Source organism: Pararge aegeria, chromosome 8 (assembly GCF_905163445.1).
Source record: "Pararge aegeria chromosome 8, ilParAegt1.1, whole genome shotgun sequence".
Lineage (NCBI taxonomy): Eukaryota > Metazoa > Arthropoda > Insecta > Lepidoptera > Nymphalidae > Pararge > Pararge aegeria.
Window position 1 is genome coordinate 12,603,222 of NC_053187.1, and position 27,170 is coordinate 12,630,391.

The following is a 27,170-nucleotide window of genomic DNA, read 5'->3' on the forward strand; positions in this document are numbered from 1 at the left end:
GCTGCGAATCTTTCAATCGACTTTGAGGCCAACGCTTACTGATATCTCGTTTAATATCTTTAAGTGCTAACATATTTATAAAATACAGCACTTTTAAAAACTATTCTTGAGACTCCCTTAGAGGACATTTAGAAAGGAATTGAAAAATACTTAATTTGCAAAATATGCATATTCCATCACGAATGTAATAAAGAAAAATTACGGTTATTTCACATATGTATTATTTACATGCATGAAATTTAATTTCTGATGGTGCTAGCAAATTATATACTAACGATGACCATTGGAGCTACAAAATGTTTAGTGCAAGTCATTAGCTTTCGTTTACAAGACAGGACACAATAAGTCATTTTCTTACACTCATTTATTGCTGGTTTTATTATAGTAAAATATAAGATGTCACCATTTTTATTTTTTGTACTAGTAGCTGTGGTTATTAATTTATACTTTTTGCACCAAAATTATAATAAATTAGCCCGAATGCGAATTTCCATCAAAATTCTACTTAGCGGAATTCAAGGGGTGGCAACGTTGAAAATAAATTTCAATTTGGGTTATGAATACCACGACGCGGAGCGGTACATTATTTTTTATCTTATTTTGTATATTTATATTCTATAACGCTGACAATACTTTCTTATTTAGTTCATGATAAGTACTCTACTGTTATTTCTTCAGAAAAGTAAATCGAATAAATTTCATCTGACATGCGTGTGCTTATATTATAATGATATATGCAATAACTAGGTACCGAAAGATAAACAAACAACCTGACAAAAGTACATAATATTATCAAATGCCGGAAGAAGTACGTCCAAACAAGTTTAAGACGACATCCAACCATTTTTATTACCTGTCTTACGTTGAAACAGGCTCTGAAGCACGTGCAAGTCGGAATTTACGAGTTGCTGCTGACAAATTAAAAATGAGTTAGTTTACAGCCGTGAAGTAAAATAATAAAAAAAAGAAATCTTATTACGTGCAGGCAGTAGGACAGACGCTCCGACAATGTTATCCCATCTAATAAATAGCCTGTATGACATCCACCCCGTATATATCGTGGCGTGAAGAAAAACAATCTCTCCTCCAGCAAGAGAAACAAGTCGAATCCCTTTTTTATGAACGGTCACGAGCTTGCTGTTTTGTTATGAAATTTTCTGTATCTTTTCATTTCCGTCCTCAGAGTGCAAGCACAATGAAATTTAAATGTGCTTTTACCTTCATATCTTTAGTGTTGTCACGTCATCGTTGTTATTATTTTTGCCCTCGGTTGGGGGTCGCCTCTCATTCTTTGAATGGACGAAATTTTGTTTTTATTACAATCTACAATTTTGTATTGAATATACACCGGACTAACAAATAATAGATGCTTAAGAGGTCCATATTAGACATTCCTTAGAACATTTGTTGCGTTATGCATTATCTCGTCGGCATCGACACCAACTGATCGATATAACACTCCATACTCCATATAGCACTCCAAACCTGAACAGGTCTCGTTCCTTTGATGGACTATTAGAGAATGCTGAAAAGTATCGCAAACGACGGTAACCAAAGCTCCGGAGCGTCCAGTTACAAAGGCGGCATCTGTCGAGAGGTGGGCAAACATCGATGTGAATGGGTGCGGACAATCGCTTCCACTCTCGGTGATTAAAACGAAGAGCCGTTGACACTATTTTATGAGCGAGCGTTGCGTGGCAGCCATGTTCCCATTAATTTGTACGCCCGCACTCAGGTAACTTTTGATCTGATTTATGAATCAATTCAATTTATAATATTAAAGGCAATTTTATTCGGACATGAAAAGTTCAGTGTTTATTTTTTTTTTATTAAGGTTGCCCATTTTTATACGGGAGTGGACATTGATACGACGCGGTATATAATGGCGGTGAAAAGTATATCAAGGCATGTAATTATTGGATAGAAGCAGGGGTTACTTTGCGGATGTCCATGATAAATAAGGACATAACAATTATTCATTGAAAGTCAACATCTCCTGAGGATGCTCCGGTTTCGGAGCGAAACGTGCGTAGTGGCTACATTGCCTAAGATCTATTTGGTGTGGAGAATAAGGATTGAAGAAATTATACCAAATAAATTCTCCTGTTTTCCCGTGCTTCCCGTATTATAGCAAAATTAAGCTTAATTTTCATAATATAGGCATGTAATTCGTGGGATTAAGAAGGCCACAACGAGCTGTGTGAGCTGTCTAAACCACTTTATGTAATGAGAGAAGACTATGCCCAGCTGTGGGACATGGATAGGATGATATTGAAGATAAGGATAAAAGAGCAGTATTTGTTTCTATTCTCAACATGTTTAAAAACCCCGTTTTAACCTTTCGTCGAATAAATATTTTGTTGTATTTATTATCAGTTTAACTATATCACTTGTAAATAATCAAGTTTCAGAGTAATGGATGGAATGATTTTTAGAATTTTGTAATAATATACAAAAGTTAGTTAAAGCAATTTTTAGTCTTTAGTTCTTACTTCGTTGATAAGCCGGTAGATAATAAGAGAGCAAACATCAAAAAAAAGTCTGCATGTCCCTGCGTTATTTACTGAAGGTGTCTTATTTGCATAATTATCGCGGCTTGCGGCAAAGGTACAGTCTGTTTAAATATCCCAGTTCCATCCGCTTTTCACCACTAGGTTTGTTTTTTAATTAGCACCAGACAAATTCTATTTAATTTGCGGCTTACTACGCGGGTTTATACCGGTGTATTTTGCACGTTGGTCTGCCATGTTCAAATGCCAAAAGCAGGATCCTGCGGTCTTGAATGGCGCGCACATGAAATAGGACGCGGGCATGCTAAATTTTCCCTTTAAAATGATCGTGGAAATCATAACACATTTAGTGTACGAACCAGACTACAGCGTGCATGCGGGGGATCAGACCGTTGTTTGGGCACAAGTTTATGTATGGCCGAGTCCATCAGAGCCGATTAATTGCAGACCATGGGTGCCACAGACACACAACCTTGTTACCGGCACGTTATGCTAACATCGCTTAGCAATGTATTCATTCGCAGAATTGTGCACGAAATACCTGGAAATTCATAAACCGTTTACGTCACGTTCAGTATCAAACGTAAAATAGTGTTTCTGCTTTCCACAGTTTAATGTCATGAGTGCATTAGGTAATGCGTAGGCATCGTTCTGGAATATTTGTGTATTTCATGTTTTAGTTGAGACTTGAAAGCTTATTTATGTGTTTTACTACTAGGCGAAAACACTTTAACTCATTCAAGAGGGGTAAATATTTTGCCTCATTCTTAAATAGATATTCTGCAGGTGTCTTACATGATGATAGATTTCCTTTTTTTTCCTTTACTCGTATAAACACCACACTGTACCCATGGCTTCGCTTGCCTGTTCTGTATCTATGATAAGTTATAAATGCGAAAACTGCTGTGTGAAAGAAGGTTTAACGTACAAACATGCTTGTGCATTTATAATAATAGTATTTTTTTAGATTAGAAAGCGAAATTGCTCTTATTATTAAACCACATGACTAGCATCCTTTGATATCAAATTTAATAATAATCTGTTTAGCCACTAGCCTAATTTGGTATATTAAGAATAGATAAAAGAAATGCGTACTGGAGAAAACATTTATTTTTTCGATAGAGTTCTTGCAGGAATGTCATATTAGTAATCCACTTTCGAATTTATAATATTATATAGTACGATTAGTATCCTAGTCTGTTTGTTGGGAAAAATTACTAAAGTTTTGAAAAGAAGTGTCTCTCGGAAAAGTAATTAAACTTTAGTCAGATGTAAAAATAATACGATTACGACACGATTTATATCATAATATGTTCGTTACATCTGCAAACTATAACTACCAATCATCCTACTAAATTAGATGACACCTACCGTCGCGTAGAATAAAATATATGGGTGCGACATACGCGAAGCGAGACCTCTCGACACGTCATCTTTCATTCCCATATATTTTACTCCCCACTTGCGGTATTCGATTAGATTAGGTTATAGTTGTCGTAGTAGACCCACTAGGTACTCAATTTATGTTCCTTCTTTGTATTCGTCTTACCTATCGTTATTTATATCTCCGAAGTTTTTGTTATAAAATATGTGTATAAGTTTATGTTTCATATGTATCTATACTGCAGGGATGGCCAACGATTCTCACGCGTACAAAGATAGATCTTAAAGAATTATTTAAGGCATGGCAGACGGTAACAAATTTGTGGAATTTATATTATATTTATTTTTATTATTATTATCTTAGTCTTTTACAGCATATAGTCCTTAAATCATCTCCATCGATTAACGCAATAAGCACCTGTTAATCACAGACAATTAATTAATAAGAGATTTCTTTATAAATAAATATAGCTTCTTTATCGATGCCATGGCTCCAAATTACTTTATCTCCAACAGTTCACTGCCCATTTCAGATAGCGAAGCCAGAAGATTAACGGAATAAAGTTGATATGCTGAAACTTAGACTAAAGTATAGATGAGTAGACATTTTCTTCAGGTGCAAGCTAAATGAAATATTTAATAAGACTTGATGAACTTAAAATCTAGTTAAAATATACTCGTATTATTTCAAATGTAGTCTATGAATAATTTTAGCTTAAGGTATTTTCATTATATGGCTTATTTATTGTCGAGTTAGATCTTCCTTCTTAGTTGAAATAATCTTTTCGAACTTTAATGCAATTTTGTTGAGTAGATAGTTACTGATGCCGTTTAAAATATGGTCTCTTGATATTTATTAAAAACGTTTTAAATATAATTGACATTCATATTTTTAAAAACGCTTGGTGTATATATATTACAAAATAGTAAAAGCTACTTTAAAATTAATGCTCAATGCCTTGGCCCTTATTTATCCGATCATACGGATAAATTAATGAGTTTATTTTGGAAAGTGCCAACTTGCAATTGTTTCGTAACATTCAAATTAAAACAAAGGCGGGCCACGCATCGCTTGTGCATTCTATCCTAGCTTTTCGAATATCTGATTGGGTTGAGATATACAAGAAGATGGATACAATAATGATTGTTGAGTTGTAAAAAATTTGATGTTGGAAAAGAGCAACTGCTGAGTTTCTTTTTTATCCCCCGTAGAATCTCCAACTATAGTAAAATCCTTTTTATCGAACTTATTGTTTCAATTATTATTTCGTATTTCAGTGAGAACTTTATATTATGTAAAAACCAACGTACATAGAAATGTAACGCGTGTAAATAATCAAGTTTTACAACACAAACATACGTTCAAAGTTATGTGCAATCAGTAATAAAATAGTTACTATTGTAAATTGTAAAGTCAACATCTTCTGTGGATACGCCGAGTTTAAAGCAAAGCGTGCGTAGAGCGATAATTTTAGGAAGATTTTCTATCGTGGTTTATAAGTTTCAAAGCAATTATAAATCGCACGCAAATTTGCGTGGTTTTCACGGAATATATCAAACTTCTTCATTGTGCCATTTTACTGTTATTTTTTTTTGACAAATTATGTAACATTGCGAGCCTAATTTTTGGCCATACATTGTAACCTAAACCCATATGCAACACCTTATTAACGTATATTTTGCAATAAGTGATCATTTTATTACATTTTACTATTATTATCATTTATTGATTAGCAATGTTAAATTATACAAATAAAAACAACACTATTACAAATATATGTTATTATTATTAATAAAGCTTAGTGTTCATTGTATAGAGAGAATTATCTGCTTATTTTGGCAAATTATGACTGGTTTTTCTCTTCAGGCGTTCCTGGAGATGGCGGAAGAAATATCGGCGGTCGCAATGGTGGCTTACTTTGGCGGATGCGTAGCACAGCTACGCGGGCGCGCTGTCTACGTGCAGTTCTCTAACCACAAGGAGTTGAAGACCGATCAATCACACAGCAATGCGGTACGTTGATTTTTTTCAAATATCTTATGCTCTGCAAGCTAGCACTTGGCTGCAATATATAAGGAATATAACAGTGAGATTAAGCACATATCCGGTGAATTGGTTACGCCGTGGCATGGTACCGGAATACACTCGGCGCTGCGACTTTCTTTTATCGGTGGGGTTATAAGTAGCTAAGACGGAAGGCTTTCATCAGACTGGACTAGAGAAAATTCAGAAATGATCGCTCCTGCTGAGGGTCGAAACCGAGACGTCCTTGTAAGATCACAACACTTACCACTGCTTCAGGAAGGGAGTCGAAAACTTTGATGATACGTTACTAAAAACGTTGCTACCAGTGTTTATTTTGCTTGTTTTCAAATCAAAGTCTATTTCTAAGTAAATTGTCCAGAAAACGGGTGCATTTATTTATTGAGGAGACAAATGCAAAAGAAACTTGATTATATTGAGTTATACTTGGAAGCCATTCGAAGTATAACTCAATATAATATATTTATTTCTCTTGCAAAAATGTTATGATATCTTTTAAATATTTACTTCATACAAATTTTAAGACCTCAAAATTTCTAAAATCTTTGTAAATGCACTACAATGTGTTCGGTGCTATATTTACTTATTTTCAACCTAATACCGGCTTACTACAGGATACGGGCCTCCTCTCAGAATGAGAAGGGCCGTCGACTACCACGCTAGCCAAGGGGGATTTTACACGCCGTTGTGAAAATTATGTACAACTCTCAGGTGTGCAGGTTTCCTCATGATGTTTTCCTACACCTTTTTAAGCAAGTAATATTTAAATTGCTTAAATTCAAATCGCACATAACTCCGAAAAGTCAGTGGTGCGTGCCAGGACTCGAACTCGGTCTCTAAGGAAAGAACCCCGACGCCTTACCCACTAGACTATCACCACTTATTTATATATCTTAATGATAAGTCAAGAAAAGTAGTGAGCCGTTTTCAAGGCGTCCTAAGTTTAGCAGTAGAAGCTTATATAATGCCCATGATGTATAATCAATATATAATAGTACATGTATATGAAACAGTTTACGAGAGAATCATACATAATTGATATTGAATTGAAACCATGGTTTATCACTAAGTACGTAACGATAGCTCAATTAGCTTTGTTGCAAATACAAAAGGATTATAGAGCAATATGCGATGAAGTATTAAAGCCGTTGCCAATGGGGAAGCCCTGCGGCATGCACTGCACTCTAACTATTAATATAATCTTTGTAGAGGGAATTGAGCCTACAATCTAGATTTGTATTTGATTTCCATCACAATGTGTCGGCCCTCGAACTGGGTTGCATTGATTTAATTGTTTGTGTAACGGACAACAGTGCATATATAACTACAACGTTTTGATGTTGTATTCTAAATAAACGGAAGTTTCCACCCTTAATAAAATATTATCCTGGAATCTAAAATGTCATAATGTAATGTAGTTTTTTTCGTTGATACCTCCTTATTATCTATCTTGAAAAATATTAAATTAATTGAGTCATAAAACAACAAATAAACGTGGGTTTCATAAGTAGGGGTTGTGGTATTCTTGGTTTAACGTATACCTATTTAACTACGCGTTATGTAATTGGAAATAATGTAGGATGATTTATAATTTTTCACTTTGAACCTCTTTTCACTAAATCCGGCAAGCTTGTATTAAATTAACGCCTTCTTTCAACTTCTCACTTCTGCAGTAAAAATTATGATTAACCCTTTTACTGGTGCCTGCCGCTTTCATACGAGTACTTTTTTCTAACTCTTATTACTTTACTTGAAAATACATTACCTAGTTGGATAGTGCTTATTACCTGCAATAAAAAGTGTTAAGTGTATGTGATTTAGATATTTTACGACTTGAGCTTCCCTATAGGGTGAAACGACTACGGTAGTCTCATTTTAACTACTATAAAAGAGATTATAATAGGAAGATAATTAGTTCTACGGATCAGATGGTTCACGTCACAACAGAGAAAGCAAAGATTTTCAAACAATATTTTCAAAATATTTATTGTGGTAGATGAAGCAAATAAAATATCACTTGCTACAACGGTGAAGGAAAACATCTTGAAGAAACCTGCCTGCCTGGGAGTCCTACATAATGTTTTTAGAGGCATGTGGAGTCCACCAATCCGCTCTGGGCCAGCGCTAGTCCACCGACTACGGTCTCAACGGTTATAGTGGGCCGGTATAATGAGATATTTTCAAATCAATTTATAAATAAGAATGATTTATGGAAACAAAGGGCTGGGCTTCTCATTTACGCATACAATACTGAATAAGATAAAAATAAAATAAGAATAGTTATTCACTAAACAAACTGTTTTCAAGTAGTTCAAGTTCTGTAGGGGATACCCGGGAGACAATCGACAGATTCGGCAACACAACACGAACGAATGGATTAATTAAAAGGCCTTAATTAGATTCGTTTATCCGCGAAACCTATAGAAAATACCCTTCAATCGTTCGTTGTCTCATAACATCAACTTGAAATAATCGAGAAAGCTGCTCAATAGCCCCCGTGGTTGGCTTCGCGATGAATAATTACTTTTAATAATTAATAACTAAAAGCTTTTAAAATGTAGTCCCGAAGACTTTATGAACAATTCAGAATCTATTCAGTCTGTTTATTGCGGGATTAAGGACGAAAAATAAAAAATAAAATGAAAACTCTTATCCATTTATTACTCGATTTTATTCAATTTAAAACTCCCTATAATTTTGGTCTGGGTGGTTTAGGTTTTGCTAAGTAATTAAACGAAACGATACGATGCCGCGTATAAACCGAATAGCGGTATGGCTTCATTAAAACTGCCGGACCCTAACAGGTACCATTTTAGACAGCATAATCGCTTAGTGGAATTGCAGTTAAGGGCTAACTTATGATGGATTAAATAGAAAAAAGAAAAGCAAATAAATGATTATGCGTTAAAATAGTCCATTTAAAGGGAAAAACTCATGTATGTTACATAATATCATCACGCCACGAGCATGTAACAACAGATTATTACGCAGAAAACACTTAGTGAAACAAAGGTAAGCAGCTTTTGAAGAAGAGATAACACATTTTTGAGATATTATATTATGCTAAAACAATGTTTGTGACTACCATATTACAGTAATTGAAATGGAGCTTTTACGTCTAATAAATGAAATATCGTAATCCAGTAGACATAATAGAGCACTTTTGTTGAAAATATTTAGGTACAATATTATACTCGACTTTTTTTTCAAACGTAATTATGTTCACAGAAGTACCGCCTGAATACTTACTGAAAAATATACAAAAAGAGAGCTTTTGTTTTACTTTGCGTGTTTATGGCATTTTTCTATTTAATTTTGGCAAAAATAAGGTGCTCTTTTAAATTAAGGCGGCCTTAACATTTTTTTGTTTACCCAAAATAATAGATATCTACCAATTTTTATTCATTAAATATAGTTATACATAAATTCAATTAGTTAAGTATATTATAAAACAGTTCGACTTTTAAAATGATATAATGTATTTAATTTGAAATCGAATACAAAAGCTAAACTGTATCAAAATTCAATACAGCCAAAACTTTGTCCGAATTATCTTAATTAATGATTGTTTCGCAACTTGATACACTAACATTGAAAACGAGGCAAATAAATTCATTATAGGCAATTATACCCGAGTTATGATTATAATCATCTCATTGTTTATTAATCAATAATATAATAGTTGTTTGATCGGATTGTCAACAATGCAAACAAGCGTCTGAGTAAACACAATGGCTAATTAATGTGATGATTAAACTGAAAATGGATACAACTAGGTGTCTATTATCTGTTTGTAGATTATCATTGTGCAGTTTCAAAAGATACCCCACATCTGTCGTTACCTTGGCAACACCCCCCTGCTTAATGTGTTTACAAATTACAAATACAGGTATCTCCCAATTAAACTGACGTTTGCGGTAGTCATAATTCATATTAATATTACTAATGTCGAAGTGCGTGTGTTTGTTTATTTGTTACCTTTTTTGACTTAACAACTAAACTGATCTCGACATAACTGAAAAGCATCCTGGAGACGGGACATAGGATACATTTTATTCCAAAATTAAAACAAAGAACCGCGAGCTTTTTAAAAAGCCACTAAATCGATCTGAATCAAATGTGGCATAGATACCTGTAGACCTGACCTGACCAACGTTGCTTTACCAACGCAATCGATTTATTTGCGCTCTCGTAAGTAGGTAGCATTTCATGTATCTTGTAAACATTACTCACGATGATAAAATATTATTTGGTTATCCAAATATATACGCTATAAAAATAAATATAAAGATAAATCTACACATATTTTAATTTATTATTTATTTTAAATATTCCGGCAGTATTTTGACATTTCTTTGTCAGTCCCATTTCCTCAGTCCTCAAAACGATATTTCATAATGATGTGATTCGTGCCCTGCGGGAACGTCTCCTTAACATTATCAAGGACTTATTTTTCGTGACGATTTCTGAGACAGATCTTCTATTATTATTTCACTTTTGACATCCCTCGGTAATGGATTCGAGCAGTTTTAATGGTAATATTATTCGCCAATATTGGGAATCGCTATTAAAAAGACTTATGGTTTGTACGAAGCTCTATTCTGAAGTTAAGTAACCCAACATTTGGTTAAAGCTACTGAGGAGCACTTATGTTTTAATGATAAGGTTCAGTTTCGCATTCAGGACGCTAGAATTATTATATAAAGTTGTTTTTGTGGTTGACTTATTATGTTTAATTAATTCAAACGTAATATCAGACCTAAAATAGTGCATTTTAGCATAATCTTTGAATATACTCTATCGAGACTGACAAAAGTCTTTAATGATTTTACGGGTATTATTTTGTTACTCTCTCTTTAGTAACTTGGCGTAAAGTCAGCTTGGGCATGTACTGTAATACACTTGACCAGGGCTGGACCCCATCCAATTAAGAATTACTTTGTAGCCTGGGTTCGATTATAATTGGCCACTTAACTGCTCCAATGATAACTGGCGGGAAAATAGTCATACTCATCATCATCACTTCAAACGATTGAAGTTCACTGCTGGACATAAGTCTATTGTAGGGAGTTCCAAAATCTACGGTCCCAGGCCGCTTGTTTCCAGCGACTCGTTTGATATTATCTGAACACATCGTTGGGGGACGATCAAGACTGTGCGGGGTTGCCTTTACAGCATTTTGGACACCCAACGTCCTTCGGTTCTCCGAGCTATGTGCCCCGCCCATTTCAACTTCAGCTTTGCGACTTGCTGGGCTATGTCGGTAACTCTAGTTGTTCTTCGGATCGCCTCATTTCTGATTTGATCACGTAGATATTCGCAACACAGCTCTCTCTATCGCCAAATAAGTGACTCTGAGCCTTAGTTAGCGTTCAAATACTATTTTTTTCCAAGAATATACTGGCATTTGTCACAAAAATAATGTCCCTATTATTTCGACAAAGGATACTAGTAGTCAAATTATTTATACTTAGAAAATGTCACAATTCTCCCTTGTCTTTGTATCTTGCACTATTAAAACTTATAATGAGGGATTTTGATGAACAGATAGACGTGACATTGTTATCGCAAATGTCCTTTACGTTGAACTCGATTGTGATTTAAGTCAATTTCCATATTTATTTTAGTTTTACCGGCTCTTGATAATTTTGTAGTGATATTTTGTTATGGGAAGCTGAAGCTCGAGGTCGGTACGCATTTTCTAAGCACAAAGTTGTATTGCTGTGATCCGATTATTGTTATCTTTCCAAAAGTTATCGCGATACTACCACCTGTCATAGAATTTATATCTTTCTGTATTGCTTGTATAAATAAACGGACGAAACTGCGCTTACCAAAAATATTTTCCAAGGTAAAACTAGCTTTACAATTTTATATAGAAAATTTTATATGTGAGTGTTGGAAAGTTAACGTTGAAGGTTACCTTTACTAGAAATTCATACTTTTATTGAGCACCGATGCATTTTAAATCTCGTACATTCAATGCAGGGCTTTGATCAATCATGCGACGCAAAAGGTTTTTGTGGTGGCTGAATAAAAGTCTCCAATGGCGGAAGGAGTTATTTTGTCGCCCCGACGTCTGCTAGTGGTCGCGCTGAAAGATTGCACGTCCTGCGAATAAGACCTTTTTAAATAACTCCAGTTTGCCACTGCACTTTCCACGAGGGCGGTATTGGAAAAATATTATTCAAGAACTCTTAACTTCAATTATTCGTGTCAGACTGTATTTGTTTCAACTTAGAATTATTAAGTTACTTTACATCTGATATATTTTGCTGAAAGCATTTAATGTTGTTTTTTAATATTTTTACTGAGTTATGACGTAGTTGATATATTTTTGTATCGAACACTGCATTTAGTGCACTGTTCAGCGCTGTGGTCGTATATGTCGGGGTTCTCAGGTTCGAGCTCCGGCAGGGACAATTCGGTATTTATATTTTTTACATTTTCCCCGGTTTGGTAATCAGTACCGTAAAATAAACATCGTAACAGCATTTTTAATTAATTTATTATTTATTTTCGTTTAACCCACAATTGCTTGGATCTTTAATTACTTATAAAACACATTAAAATTCGATCAAATAAATGAAAACCAAAGAAAACATTTAAAAAAACTAGATTTCATGAAATTACACTACTATATCTGTAAAGCTTGCATAGTGTTACGATGAATTAAACTATTTAAAATATTTAATACTTACTTATTTACGCATGTACTCTAATTGAGTACGGCATATTCTTATGTGGTAACTATGCTTAGTGACATAAATAATAAAAGAAAAATATATATTGAATGTTCTAAGTGTAGCAGAAAGTTACGAAATAATATTGAAATAATACGCATAAATATATGAATTTCATAACGAACCTATAAAAATATTAAATCAAAAGATGCATATTTATTTTTACATACAAACGAATTCAAAACATTATAAGTATTTACTTATGACAATCTTATTGAAGATAAAAGACCGTCACACGCATAGTACCTACGCTACACGACGCGTATATAAAGTGAGAAGAATAACATGATTTTAATATTGCATGTGATGTTAGGGCTGTATCTGATTGCATACATTAAAAACTATGGCAGTGGTTTACTCAAAAACAGTAACAGGTAAAAAAAGTCTCAGAGACAGTACATAATGTACCTCTAAAGTCTATGAAGTATTATTTCGGTTTTCATTTACACTTTGTATATAATAAAATTTATGAACCGAAAGTAAATAAATGATTGATTTTGCTTTCGGTATTATATCGCCGTAGTGGTTTACACAGAATTATAAAGAACAGGGGGCAAAGGAAAGGGGTGGAGAGCAAGGGAAAGTCAACGTGAATTTGTACCAGGGCCTTTGCCGTCGACGGCAGGCTTACCGTGACATGGTTAAAGCCTTATTTTTGTGTCTGACCTGCACGCTTGTCAGCTTGTCGAGCACAAAGCCATGTGAAAATGTAGGATCAAAGAGTTCCCCCGGCTTGTGCAATCATGACGGCTTATTTTAACACAGCACTTTTGCCCAATTTCAACGTCGTGTCGTGTTGGTCATTTAAACACTATATGTGTAATGTAATAGGTGGATGCCGGCGAGTTTCAAGGTTCTACAAGGCGATGAGCTTATAATTTAATTTAAACAATTCAAATATCACTGTCCAGAATGTTCTCAAAGGTGTGTGGAGCTTGTTCCGAACGTAAGGCCGAAGCCACCAACCAACCAACCGCTATATCACCGTTCATTTATAGTCTTTTTTTTATTCCACTACAAGTTACTCCTTCACATCAATCACACCTGGTGTTAAGTGAGGATGCAGTTTAAGATAGTAGCGAGCTAACATGTTAGAAAGTATTGCAGTTATATTTTACCCATATCCCTAATAGGTTTATACGCGACATCGTACCGGAACGCTAAATCGTTGCGGTAAATGAAAGTAGGGTTGTAACTACCGACGGCCGGACAAGACCAGAGCAAACTCTATATAACTCTAATTTTAATTCTTTAAAGTGCCCTTGCAACAGCATTCACCGCTGCGCCAGAGAGGTTATCATAACGAAGCCCCTATTTCCTAACAAAGTAGTGGATTTGCCGACGATACAAAATAAGTTTATGACGTCCTTTTGTCTGAGCCGGTCAATGTTATCTACTGGTCTCGGGACACTCCAAGGTGCGCGGAAGATAACTTGTATTGCGCCCTATTGTGGCCCGACTTACTGAGGATGTGGTCATATTTATTTTTTACGTGACTCTAATGTGTTTTATTCCCCGCAATAATGTTGCACTGTTGCGACGTGATCCGCCATTGTAGCGAGTGATTTGTAAAGAAGGTTTAGGATCTTTAAAGGCAAGCTTTAAGAACATAATGCGGTTCCATGTGTATGTTATTGATCTAGGTATTGTATTTGATTTAATATTATTGTGGAAATTCTATCGGGATTAAATTTTGTTGTCAGAGCTGGGTTTTTCCTTCCTGAGATTTTCTTTTCAACAACTTGAAAAACAAATTGATGATTGACAAACTTCTTTTGTCGCCTCAAATCATTCATTTTAGTTGGTAAATCGATGAATGAATGAATGAATGAATACACTTTTATTGTACACCTCATAAACATATAATAAAATTATAAATAAAAATTTAAAAAAAGTATACAATTTGGCCGCCTTATCGCTACATAGCGATCTCTTCCAGGCAACCAAAGGCGTTAAACACAGATCAAGAAGAGAGGTAGGTGGTGCATTTAAATAAACATGCACAATATATGCATATTATAAACTTACAATAAAATATAAAGATACTGATAATAATAATTATATACCTATATAATTAATATCAATAATACATAAATATATACAATATTGTCAAACCCCAAATAAAACGAAAGGGAATAGGCATGATGTTGACTTTCGATCGTCATTAGCCTAATAGTCTCATACCCAAAGCTATCAAGTTATTTAAGGGAATAGTCAAGATGCCTCACTCTGCTACATGCGGTATGGTGGGTTTTATCACAAACTAAACCGGGGCGATGTCTTAGCACGCTATTCTTAGCAACGGGCATGGGCTTAAGACTACGCCAATTTCCTACCTTAGAGCATTTATATACTAGGTAGAAGGTAGGGTAGGTGTGTAGGTAGGTCTGTAGAATCTATATCTGTACATACTCGTATTAGTAGTAAAGCTGAGGCGTTTGTTTTAGTTTGTTTGAACGCGCTAATTGCTAGGACTACGAATACATTTCAAAAAATCATCAAAGCATAATTCTTAAGGAAAGTTATAGGCTATTAAGCAAGCATTACGCTAAATCATTTTCCCTTAGAAGTAGAGCAATGGCGGGTGATGCGACTTGGTGGGTATAAGAATGGAAGTTTGTTTAAGGTAAATTTACTTATCAAATGGTCTACGGAACCACTTGTAAGTATCATAAAGTTGTAGCGTAGGTCAGATTAAATAGAAAACAGTTGCGTTAGATGTCCCGTTTTTAAACTGTAGGCGAAGACCAGTAGTTATCTATATAGTACATATTTGTTCGCAGTCAGCGTCAGCGCAAGCAGCACTTCAAGCTGCGCAAGCGATTTCAAACAGCGCGGGTGCTGCTCTAGTTGCCGGCGCTGGCGCGGCCCTCCAACCGGCCAACGGTGGAACGGAAATTCAGGTACAGGTACTTACCAATTTTCTTTTTTTACTATCAGTTATATTTAATTTAATTTACTTCATCATCATCTCATCTTACCAACCCATCACCGGCCCAGTACAGAGCACGGGTATCCTCCCACAATGATAAAGCCTTAAGGCCGTAATCCACCACGCTAGCTAATCCCAACACTGGGGATTGGTGGACTCCACACACCTTTGAGAACATTATGTTTAATTTAACTTACTTATTTAAGATTAAAAGAAAAGCAAAGTTGGCCGTCACGGGACGCCAGGCAGATGGAAAACATTTTGGTTAATTTAATTACAATTTTAAAATATAATAACAACGAAAAACCAAAAAATTAATATATTATTGTTTTGCTTATAATAGAAATATATATTTTTCAAATTAATTGTAACAATAATTAAGGAAAAAAAATATATATATATTTATAAATGGAATGGAATACAAATGAGCCGAGGGTACGTCAAGCCATTAGCCGTGACGGTAAAGGGGTCCATTTTACTACCAATACAGAGGGGAAAAATATATACTGGATAGCTGACCGTCTTTTCAGGTCCGAACTTTCCTGTCCTTGCAGTTGGATAGTAATAAATCATTACCTAATACCTAAGCCTATAAGCCCAGCAACCAGCAACGCATTAGCGTGGCAGGTATTAGCTCTATATCACTCATGAGTAAAAGGCCTATAGCTATTAATGGAACATCATCAAAAAAATCGATAAAAAAAATTTAAAAAGAAACAAGCCGTTTGTGAAATATCTATGCTTTTACAAGGATAAAACGTTTGTTTGTATGTTTAAACTCGCTTCTCTCAAGAACTACTGGTTTGACTTTATTTTTTGCCAACTATAACGGTAAAAGTAATGCGGCTGATATAACGGGGTATACCCTAACCTTGGTTGCTAAAATTCCATTTAAATGAAATATTAGATATTTAACTGCCTAAATAAAACCCTTCGAAGAAAGTAAGGCATGACGTAGTTTCTTATGGACCCTGAGAATACTCCAGTAAAGTACCTTCACTTTTTGATTTAATTAACAATCAGGTAGGTACTATTACAATTTTAATAAGTGAAAAGATCGAGAGAAAACGCCCAGAAAGATTTTAATTAAGGCTATTACCAAAAATTTATTACCTTATTAGTAGCCTCTGAAATACGAATGCCGATCTGTTACCTTATTCATCCAAAGCTACGATATCAACATTAATTATTATTTGTCTTACGAGTACTTATATCGTTATCCGTAACAAGATTTCTATTATTTATTTTATTATATGGTATCACAACACCAAAGACTACGTTATTTCATATCACAATGAAATCTACACCGATTTATGATTTCTACTTGAAAGGTTATAACCATCATCATATAAACCCATTACCGTTTCCCACAATGAGAAGCGGTTAAGGCCGTGGTCTACCACGCTGGCCCAGTGGTGTCCCACACCTTTGAGAACATTATCGAGAATTCTCAGGCATGCAGTTTTCCCTACAATGTTTTCCTTCAACGTTGAAGCGAGTGATATTTTAATTACTTAAAACGCAACTTAGAAAAGTTAGAGGTGCGTGCTGGGATTCGAACTCGGCAAAAGAAGTCCTGCCCACTGGGCTATCACCGCTTCACTCGAAGGGGTATAATTAGTTCATTAGATCATCTCAACTACAGAACCTCACAACTGGGCATCGGTCTTTTGTAGGGATTTACACACGCTACAGTTTAGCGCAGATTGAATTCATCGGCTCTTTGTGACTGTTACTCGTTTTATGTCGTCCAAAAAATGTGACGGTTTTATTTTTTTTAATAATGTAGTTTAAGTTCCAACTGAAAGAGTAGACTATATATCTCATACAATGTGACCCTTGGAGGAATTTACGTTATCCGTACTACATCATTTGTAGAGAGTAGACTCACCGTGAGAGTCGGAGACTTCGGCCATGGCTTTTTACCACCCTACTGACGTATATATAAATATACTGCCAAGCGTTTTAAAGTTCCGATAAGAAACTGCGTAGAAACCGATAAGGTTTATGTAATTTTAACGTGTATAACGGTCTAACCCCTGATAGGTAAACCCGCTACCGCAGTTGAGGTTACAGTCTTGGTCTAACTTGTTTTGGAAAACAATATTGTCAACATTTAGCGTTCCACTAATGGACACAAACCTTATGATTTCTTAGACGACGTAGTGAACAAAAGTTCACATGCTCAAAGTATGCTTCGACGGCCGAGTGGCGCTGCGATGAACGATGTTGTGCGATGAACATGAATGTTTTATATGTATTTATGTATATTATAAGTATTTATGTGTATGTGTATTATATTCATAAAAAATATATATATTCATCAGCTATCTTAGTACCCATAACAAAAGCTACGCTTACTTCGGGGCTAGATGGCGGTGTGTGTATTGTCGTAGTACATTTATTTATTAAATCCAGTCATTTTATAATGTCCGACTAAATGCGTGATAAATGCATAGTCAATAAAGAAAAAAACTACACATAGGTAGGTATGTAGAATGTCCCCGGGAATTTAATAACACAGTTTGCGGAAAATATATTTTTTCCGTTCTTCCCGTAAATGAGCATCAAATATGATTTAGGCTCTTAATAACATAATATATCAAGATAATAGCCCGCCATACATTCGAGGTATTAAATCGTACATTAACGTTACCTAAGGGTAAAGTAAAGCAAAGAAGATTATCTATTTAGTACAAAACCGAACCAAAGCTGATTACTGAGACCATCTTAGATATTACAAGCTCGTTCCGTAAATCAGATTGAATGTCCCAAGAGAATAGCGGGCAAGATATATAATAGACTGATGGAGCTTGTGAACTGCATGCAAAGAGTGTTTATTATGCAAACTAGTGCATAAGACGCCTGTGCTAAATACTTGGCAACTACCTACAAGGTGCCAAGTAGTAATAATCGCAGAGTAAAGCTTCTTCGCTTAACGACCTGTTGGTATGTATTGCGATGATATTAAACGTAAACGCAGCTCCTCTTTTTCAATCATTTAAGGGGCAACCCTTAACAAAACTGTAAAAATAAACTCTTTTTATTGTAAAATACTTTATGCACCATTCACTTTCCACTTTTTTATAGGCTTCGTACGCTCAGGTTTCCTTTAAAAGATCACTTTTAGTGATAAGGCCGCCTTTGCAACCTAGCACTAAGTACTATTAATGTTTTCCTTGTATTTTACCTGTTGTGGTGCAATAAAGGTTTTCTATTCTATTTCTATTCTTATAGTGCAACTTCGTACTTTATATAGAATCTAATAAATTAAAATATGTAATGCTTGCCAGAGCAGAAGAAAAATAGATAAAAATATATTTTTTTTATTACAAAAACGGCGACAGCGTTTAAATCTAAATTAAAAAATGGGGCTACCTACTGAATTAAGTGGGAGTATCAAATTTACTTCATTTGTACGATTTAAAACAGTTTATTTTTACCGCCCTAATTATAAATCGTCTGGGGCAATGTTCTCGAATATGTCAAATGTTCGCAATGTTTATAGGCTAAACTGTTATTTAAATTCTATTACTACTCAAATAATAAATTGTCATGGGCGTATAGTGATCAATCGCTGATGTGTTTTTGTAGGATATTTTTTCAACCAATACAATTGTTAACAATTTCCTCATTTCAGTTATGCCCTGTGTTTATAGATTGGTAGTAATATTACCGTTTTTGGTTCATGTAAATTTTGTTTACAGGGCGGGCCAAACACCGTGCTACGGGTGATCATAGAGCATATGCTGTACCCCATAGTCCTTGACGTGCTGTACTCAATCTTCCAGCGGTACGGGAAAGTGCTCAAAATCGTAACCTTCACTAAGAACAGTAAGTGTCGTTTTTACTTTATATTGAACTTGTTTATAAGTAACTTGATCCGATACGATTGCATCAGGCACGTGGTCCCTAAGCTTCTATTACAGTGCCCTGTTAGGCGCCTGTTGGGTAATGTTTGTAACTTCTAGTTTTTTTTTTTTTAGGAAGTATACCTAATATTGACGAAATACTCATTGTAAGTCATGGCTAGGTAGTTGCTTTAAAAGGTTTTGTCTCTATCGCCGGAAATCTTCTCTCATATTTCAAATTTAAGAAATCTCTATTGTAGTTAGTTACATCAATTTTAATGTAACTAACCACACCCAGCATTCTAGAATATTTTATGTAGATATAGGCTCCACCAACATAATTATACGCTGTAAACTGAAAATCTATCCCTTTTTGAAGTCGGTTTAATTAAATACATTAGCGTAAGTTCGCTCTTTATTGTGAAAGAATAAATAAAAAGAAGCATCTAATTAAGAGTAGCTATTGTAATTATAATAACCGTAAGTTATGAAAGAATAAATACTTAATGGCATGTAAAAAAGAAGAAAAGAAAGAACGTAACTTAAAAGAATACAGGCAAAAATTAAGACAGAAAAATTGTATGCATGCAAAAGCGGTCTTTTTGCTGGAAACAATCTCTTAAATTCAATGTGTCTAAGAAAATACTCATTAAACAAGTAATATCCTTGGTTTTTTAAATTCAGTTAAAATTTACATTATGCGATAGGTAATTGTGGTTTGAAAACACTCAGGATACATTTACATCCTATCAAAACCTTTTAATTACAGCTCAACGTTAATTTCCAAATCTAATTTTGGCATAAACCCTTTATCACTTTAGCACGTGAATTCATCCCCACACGCTAACATTGAGTAAAACACCTATTAATAATCGAACCGAGGTGAGCATTAAAATTATATTTGGTCGGCCTGGAGTAGTGATAGATTTACCCAACATAACGCAGGACCCAAAATACAAGGGCGCAATCCGTTTAAAATTTAAATCGTACCCTCATGCATATCCTAAATAAATCCGGCACACAGGAGGTTGCCAGGTAGGTGGGTACATATTTTATAAGCTTTGCCTACGGCGGTGTGGTGTACATTGTGTACTGCTCACTTTCAGCTAATTATAAACTTCGTTAATAACTAATTACGCTTTGTTATAAACAAAAGAAATCCCTCTTAAGGTGTGAATGGTTTCAAATCAAGACCAATAGTATAGTAGTGTTCCAACGCGAATTTGTCCACTTACAACTTCTAAAACAACGCGTCGAATTTCTGATAAGCACACTTCCTGCGTCCACTATTCTACACAATATACCCAGACCGACCGCGTAGCATTTCCCGACCGCGTAGCATTTCCCGTCTGCGTTTTCACTTCGCTTCGCTTCGAGTTCTTTCGGAATGTATTGCTGCGGATTTAAGCGGTTTTAACTTAGGATAAAAAGCTAAATACTTAGCTGAATTTCGAAGAGAATGGAAGCACTAGTGATTTGTCAATATTTAATTGGCACGACATTGGTAATTCTCTACCGAAGCGCTCATAATTCGTCGGTATCGTGACACTCCTCGGCTAATGCACTGGTTTCAATTTCCGAACGCCATTCAACCCTTGCACCGCCACCGAAATGTCTGTTTGCTTTTTTATCGCACATTCGTCATTGTCCAGTTGGAAAGGGTTTTTTTGCCTTAACCAGTTCGCAGTTGAGTTCTCTTTGTAAAAAGTTACCTACTTACCTACGAGGATAATTGTATTTTCTTTCTAGTATTTTAAAATTACTACCTCATTGGTGTATTGGTAAGCCTAGATCACCAAGGACCTCGTCATCTCGTCAAACACAATTACGGCTTATGATGTTATGAGTTAAATTTTTAGATTCGCCCAATATAAGCGCCTTTTATGGTGACCCCACCATAAACGAAGCGTCGGTAGACCCCAGAGTAGAGAGCTGCCGGACACAAATAGCAACTGAACTGTGTAAATTCGTACTAAAATAAGTGGTCATCCAGAAGTTGCGATGTTGATTTCGATATTTTTTTTTGTAAATCGATTGGATCGATCACGATTACCTATTTTCCAGTCCTTTTGTACAGGGACAGTTGTATAGACATTTCCGCATCCTGTAAAAACTGACTAACGTTTCACGTAGAATATTGACATTCTATACCTTCCCTTTACCCCGGGTTTGGCAATCCCACCCGGTGCGATAGACAAATATACCGAAATCGCCCCGTACAAAGCTAAATCGGTACAAACCGTAGTAGATCGTAGATCCGAAACGTATAAATCCCTACTTCAATTATCCTGTCGCGTGGGGAGCAAATAAAGCACATATTTCGTATACATTTCACTTTCAATGCCCTACAAACGTTCCGTACCCAACTGAATTTAAGTAAGTAACTTATAATGTAACCTATACTAAATGCAGAGGTATAACTTTTCCCGGTTTGTTTTTCTTTAATAAAATAAATATTACTCTTTTTGACTCCTCAATATTTATTTTTTAACTATTGGTAATTTCATATCTTGGCAAACTTAATTGGCAACAATATGATTTTGATTTTTATGATATGAGTTTGATTTACAATAAATTGCCTGTAGCTATTATATTAAAGATTTACCATTATTTCACTTCAAGCCAAAATTACGTGACTGATTGGTTGAAAAATGCTATCACTCGTTAAGAGAGTTCTTGGATGACAAAATATAATTTATTTAGGTACTAATTTAATTTATATATATGTTATTTTCAATTGACTTTCCATGACTACAATTATTTCATGACATTTTCAACAGTAATTTTTGATGATTTTCATAGTTATTGTATATTAAGTATGAAAATCATCATCAAGAATTGGTGTAAATTAAGATTTGCATTACATAGATTTTGACTAAACATGTATACCTTCAATGTTTTATGCAAATAAAAGAATTTAATTGAATTGAACAACATGTTTTGTAGTAAAAGTCTAAAAAGTCTTCCGCAAAACCGCTTTATGTTTTGATAACTTTAATCCGAAACAATTACAAATCCATATGTATTTTTTATATATTCAAAAGCTTAAAATCTTTTACAATAGTTTTTTATTTTTTCAGATAGTTTGTTTTTTTGATCACGTTGATGCCCACTTATGTACATGTTTCCATCTCTATCTGAAAGTAAATAAAGCTATCTTAAAAAAGTTATCCTGCTTATATTTCTCTTCAATTTATTTTCAACAATTTAAGAACCTACAAAGAACCGAGGTATATTGCCACAGTAAAATTCAATCTATTTCAAGACCGATTTAGCAATTTTTCTTCGTTAATTGTAATTCGATAAAGGATTCATATTTTCGCATTCAGTACAGGGGACGACCACCGAAAATGCTTTATAACTTTTACCACTTACGAGTTAGCAATTTTGGATTCATGTTGTTTCTCGTTGTTATTTTCGTAAGTTTTGCGAGTTTATCTAATGAATATTCCCTAAGTTTTTATCATATTACTACTAATAAAGGGGACGGGAAGTTGAAAATTGTTTCACGGAGTTTACCGAATATTTTACGGTGTTGATTTAATAACTGCTTTCTATACATTAAAAATAAATAATTGTGCTCTTAGTCCTAGAGACCACTGTTAAATTGTGTTGTGACGTTATAGTGCTGGGATATTTTTTTTGTACTGGTAAGCATACTTGAATATTTATATTTGTTGTCTCGTAAAAATGATCGCCTTTGAGTGATGTTGCTTTGTGTGGCCGTTGACTGGGTTCATTGACCGCTTGTGTTAGAACTCGCATCAACTTTTTACCGTTCAAGTGTTCACGTTCAAGAGTACAACGAATAAATAGCGATTTAATATATAATTCCCAAATAAGATTTTTTCTAACAAAACTGATTTAACCTAAATAATTATCACTTGTCTCGAAACTTTTTTCCAGCCCTGATAGCGATATTAAAACTCATGGCTCTTTGAACGTGATGTGATATTTGGTAGAATAGATTACATCCGATGGTGGGGAATAGGTCACAGATTATATTGGGTTATTGTAGAATGCCAGGCGAACGAAATCCTTAATTACGTGAATCCCACGACATAGACACGACATCCACCGCAAACAGGGGCCGCATAATAATTGTAGCGGTCTGCTACACCTTAATAAAGCCAATCGACTGAGGGTGCGCGGGAAGCCGGGGGGTGGGATTACCGCGATCTTCATTGAGATTTGTTCTGGGATTAGGAACGTGTGATATAACCTTCGCCGGTCTTACGTGATGTGTTGACGGTGTAATATTCGTTATGATTTTCTTAAGGAAATGTACATACCCACTTGGTATTTTTCGTATGCTCGGTCGCATTTCGAACCGGTTGTAGAGTCTACAGCAAAGAGACAGACGATGAGTTTAAAGAACCTGTAACTTGCTGGCCACTTTTAGTAGTAAATGAAATTTTTGTGACAGAGCTCGTCCGTTGAAGTACGTAGGCCATGCTCATTTCTGACAAGCAGCATCTTGCAATGCTGTGTTCCAGTTTAATAGGCGTGGTTGCTGGTGTAATTAAAGGCACATGCAGCTTAACACGTACACCTCAGAGGCTCAGGTTGATGGATACAGGGCGGCACGTCGCAGGACGTGTGCCTTGCAGGCACTGCGCTCGGTTGCTCTGTTTTTAGGCGATGATTTTGTACTTACCGTACTTAGGTTGTCCGTAGGTAGGCCGTCTGCTTTGTCAGTCATTAATTGCTTTAAAAAAATTGGTTGTCTGTAAAGTCGACTTACTGACAATAGTTGAACGTGACAACGTCGTAAGAAAATACTGATGGAATGGTTGCATTTTTCAAAAGAAAATTTTAATTTTATTTGTTTGATAGATATTATCGTTGCTATAAACAATTGACACCACATTCACTTTTCACTGCACTTCATCCTTGCCGAAAACATGTAAATGTATTATTGTGTAGAAGTTGTCCACGCGGACGCATCGCTCACTCAAGTAGACAAGAGACAGATGTCGAACGCGGAGGCCGACTGTGCCTCTTTGTCGCCTTGAATGGAACGCCTCAGAGCGAGGTAACGCCGCATACGTCATGTTTTTTCGTGCGTGCAGCCGGCTCCATCGAATTATAAGACGTCACGTCAAAACTAATCATGGGTTACATACATGGTATATTACAAATCCATAGCCATCGCATAATATACCTTCGGCATAACTTCTTTAAATAAAGAATATAAGTAGTTGTATTGAAACAGAGAGCTAGTTCGAACGACATATTTAAAAATGCATGCATGACATGGATCGGTATGACGTAACTTTGAATGCGCATTATGTTAAAGACTTTCTGTCTCTCTTGCTCTTCATCATCATCAGCCTAATTAATGGCATACACCTGAGCACACAACACTAGCACGTTAGGCTCACGTTACCGTCGCAATACGTTTGCATTTTAATTGCGTCTCCGTTCTCATAGGAGAAAGGGTTGCAGAACTTGGGTTCACCACGCTGTTCTAATATGGTCGACGGAATTAGGTGACACTCACTGTGTTTGATCTTATCAAATAAAATCAAATAATAAATTCAGTATCGAAATTTGCCTGGTTAGTTAACACTAACAATTTTTTTCCCATAGTAGCGAGTTGATGTTGATAATTTTATATTCGTTTATTTTGAATATAGGGTTCGACACTCCTTTTAAAAAGAAGCCCACTACAACTTAGCCGGGTATTGCTATTGTTATCGCCATCTCAAATTAAATTAATACATATATGAAGTTACAGCAATGTCACCTAATCGGTTTCTCCGCATCATCGTACCAGAATGCGAAAACAATCGTGATAGGTCATTGCCGGTAGGCTACAGTCGCAGTCTCCCGTCAGACAAAAGAAGCAAGTAAAAATAATGAAATAGTTTGAATTCGGTAAAAATACTATAAAATTTAGTGATTAAGCTAAATCAATGGAAAATAGCTCGCTTCGCAAGTGGGATTATTGAAGTGAAATTTCTTTACAATCGTTGTGATTTCAAAATCGAGGAAACGAAAAAATAAGTCCATTCAGACACAGACTCATAAATGTATAGGACAGAGTGAGATAGAAAACATTATACATTTTATCTAGTTACCATGGAAACTAAATAATAAACCTTATACTTCTCGTAATAGTTCTGATACTCTACATCCAGCGCAATCTCTCGTAGGCTACTTTTCAGAAGTTACACTTCTGCCGTGTATGAATAAATTGCACAGGATTTTTTTATTATTTTAGATTTTTATCTTTTGAATAGTGCTCGTTTTTGTACACAAATTTTAAAACACTTTCATAATGAAAGCTATCCACTTTACACGGCACAGCTGTGTTTTTAGAGTGTAAGTTAAAAGGCAAAATATCGTGATACAGCGTGAATTTGCGTAATTGTACGCTTGCGGGTGTCGCGTGTTTTAAATTACATATATTTAGAACAAACGAGTCAAGGGTTTGTCGTTAGCCGCGGTTCGCCGCTCACAACTTTTCATACTGCTCTTTGCAAATGCCCCAGCGCAGCGGGATGAAAGGACGCCTAAATTGCGAACGAGAATGCATTCAACCTTGACATAGCACGGCCCGAGCAAAAGCCAGCGAGATTTAAGATATCATATTATATTGTAATCGGCTGGACTGCGGAGACGAGACCTCGCTTAAATTTACATAACGGAAGCGGCGGAAGCTACCTCTTTCCTTCAGAGCGAAATGCGGATTAGAGAATTTTAATTTACAACCTCAGCGCCCGTCTTGTGTTTACGTTGATATCGACTTAAATATTCCATAAAGTAATTGCGTTCTCTACTTGAATTTTTAATGAAAAACATCGCATAGGGATTGATTGGGATCATTTGAATTTCTTGTGCGCAATCGGAGCAGCATCGTTATTGAATTAGCCCTCGAATATTTCAACTCGAATAAATAAATCCGAATAAAGGGTAACCAGGCGAAGTTGTTTTAAAAACTTCCGCCCCGGCTGTTGTTATTGTTAACTATGTCTGAATTTTTGTCGCACAATTTTTGTATCATTCATTCGTTTCATAATAATGTCAAAGTTGAAGTGTGAAGTCATTCAATTATTTAATCAAATAACTAGCGGTTGCCCGCGATTCAATCTTGTATTACCATAAGTACTAAGTATATGATTTTTAAAAATGGAAACTATAGATAGTTTCTTTTAAACACCTAGACCTTATGTTTCGAAATAAAACATAGAATTTGCATAAACCCTTCAGTACCCCATTTTGTCACTACATGTATATTTTCAAAAAATGTAAGCTAATGTAAAATGAAATGAAAAAAGCTACCACGTAAATTTCTAAATTATTAACTTCTTTTTCTGAAGTTTTTTTACTAGGCAATCATCCGTACCAATAGTTTTTCATAATAATTTTATCCATTGAATGAAGATAAATATTCTGTTTTTCCAGTAACTTAAAAATATCATATACTTAGGTCTCTTTATTTACTTCTCGTTCGTCGGCTACTTGTTATGACTATTTCAGGTTTGGATTTCAGAATCTATTAAATAAAAAGTTACAATTTAACAATATATTTATGTATATAACCTACACGTCGGTAACCGTGGAGCCCAAAGACTTTATGATCTTTATCTTTCAGTAATTAATTATTTATTTTTAATAAGCCATGCTCTTTTTTACCCACTAAAAATAATCTTTCTTTTCCGTTCGCTACTTTCAGTACACAAATAATATCTTAGAATAAAG

At 35.2% G+C, this 27,170-nt stretch overlaps 1 protein-coding gene across 3 annotated transcripts in view; it reads left to right on the forward strand.

Moving 5' to 3' along the window:
- Positions 1–27,170, forward strand: part of LOC120625649 (polypyrimidine tract-binding protein 1) — a 327,046-nt gene that overhangs the window by 266,914 nt on the left and 32,962 nt on the right. For 2 of the 3 annotated variants that reach the window (XM_039892749.1, XM_039892747.1), the window contains exons 4-6: positions 5,761–5,907; positions 15,464–15,589; positions 19,320–19,446. In XM_039892749.1, the coding sequence (XP_039748683.1) occupies positions 5,761–5,907; positions 15,464–15,589; positions 19,320–19,446 (400 nt within the window). The remainder of the gene's footprint in view (positions 1–5,760; positions 5,908–15,463; positions 15,590–19,319; positions 19,447–27,170) is intronic. The other variant, XM_039892748.1, reaches the window with a different exon arrangement.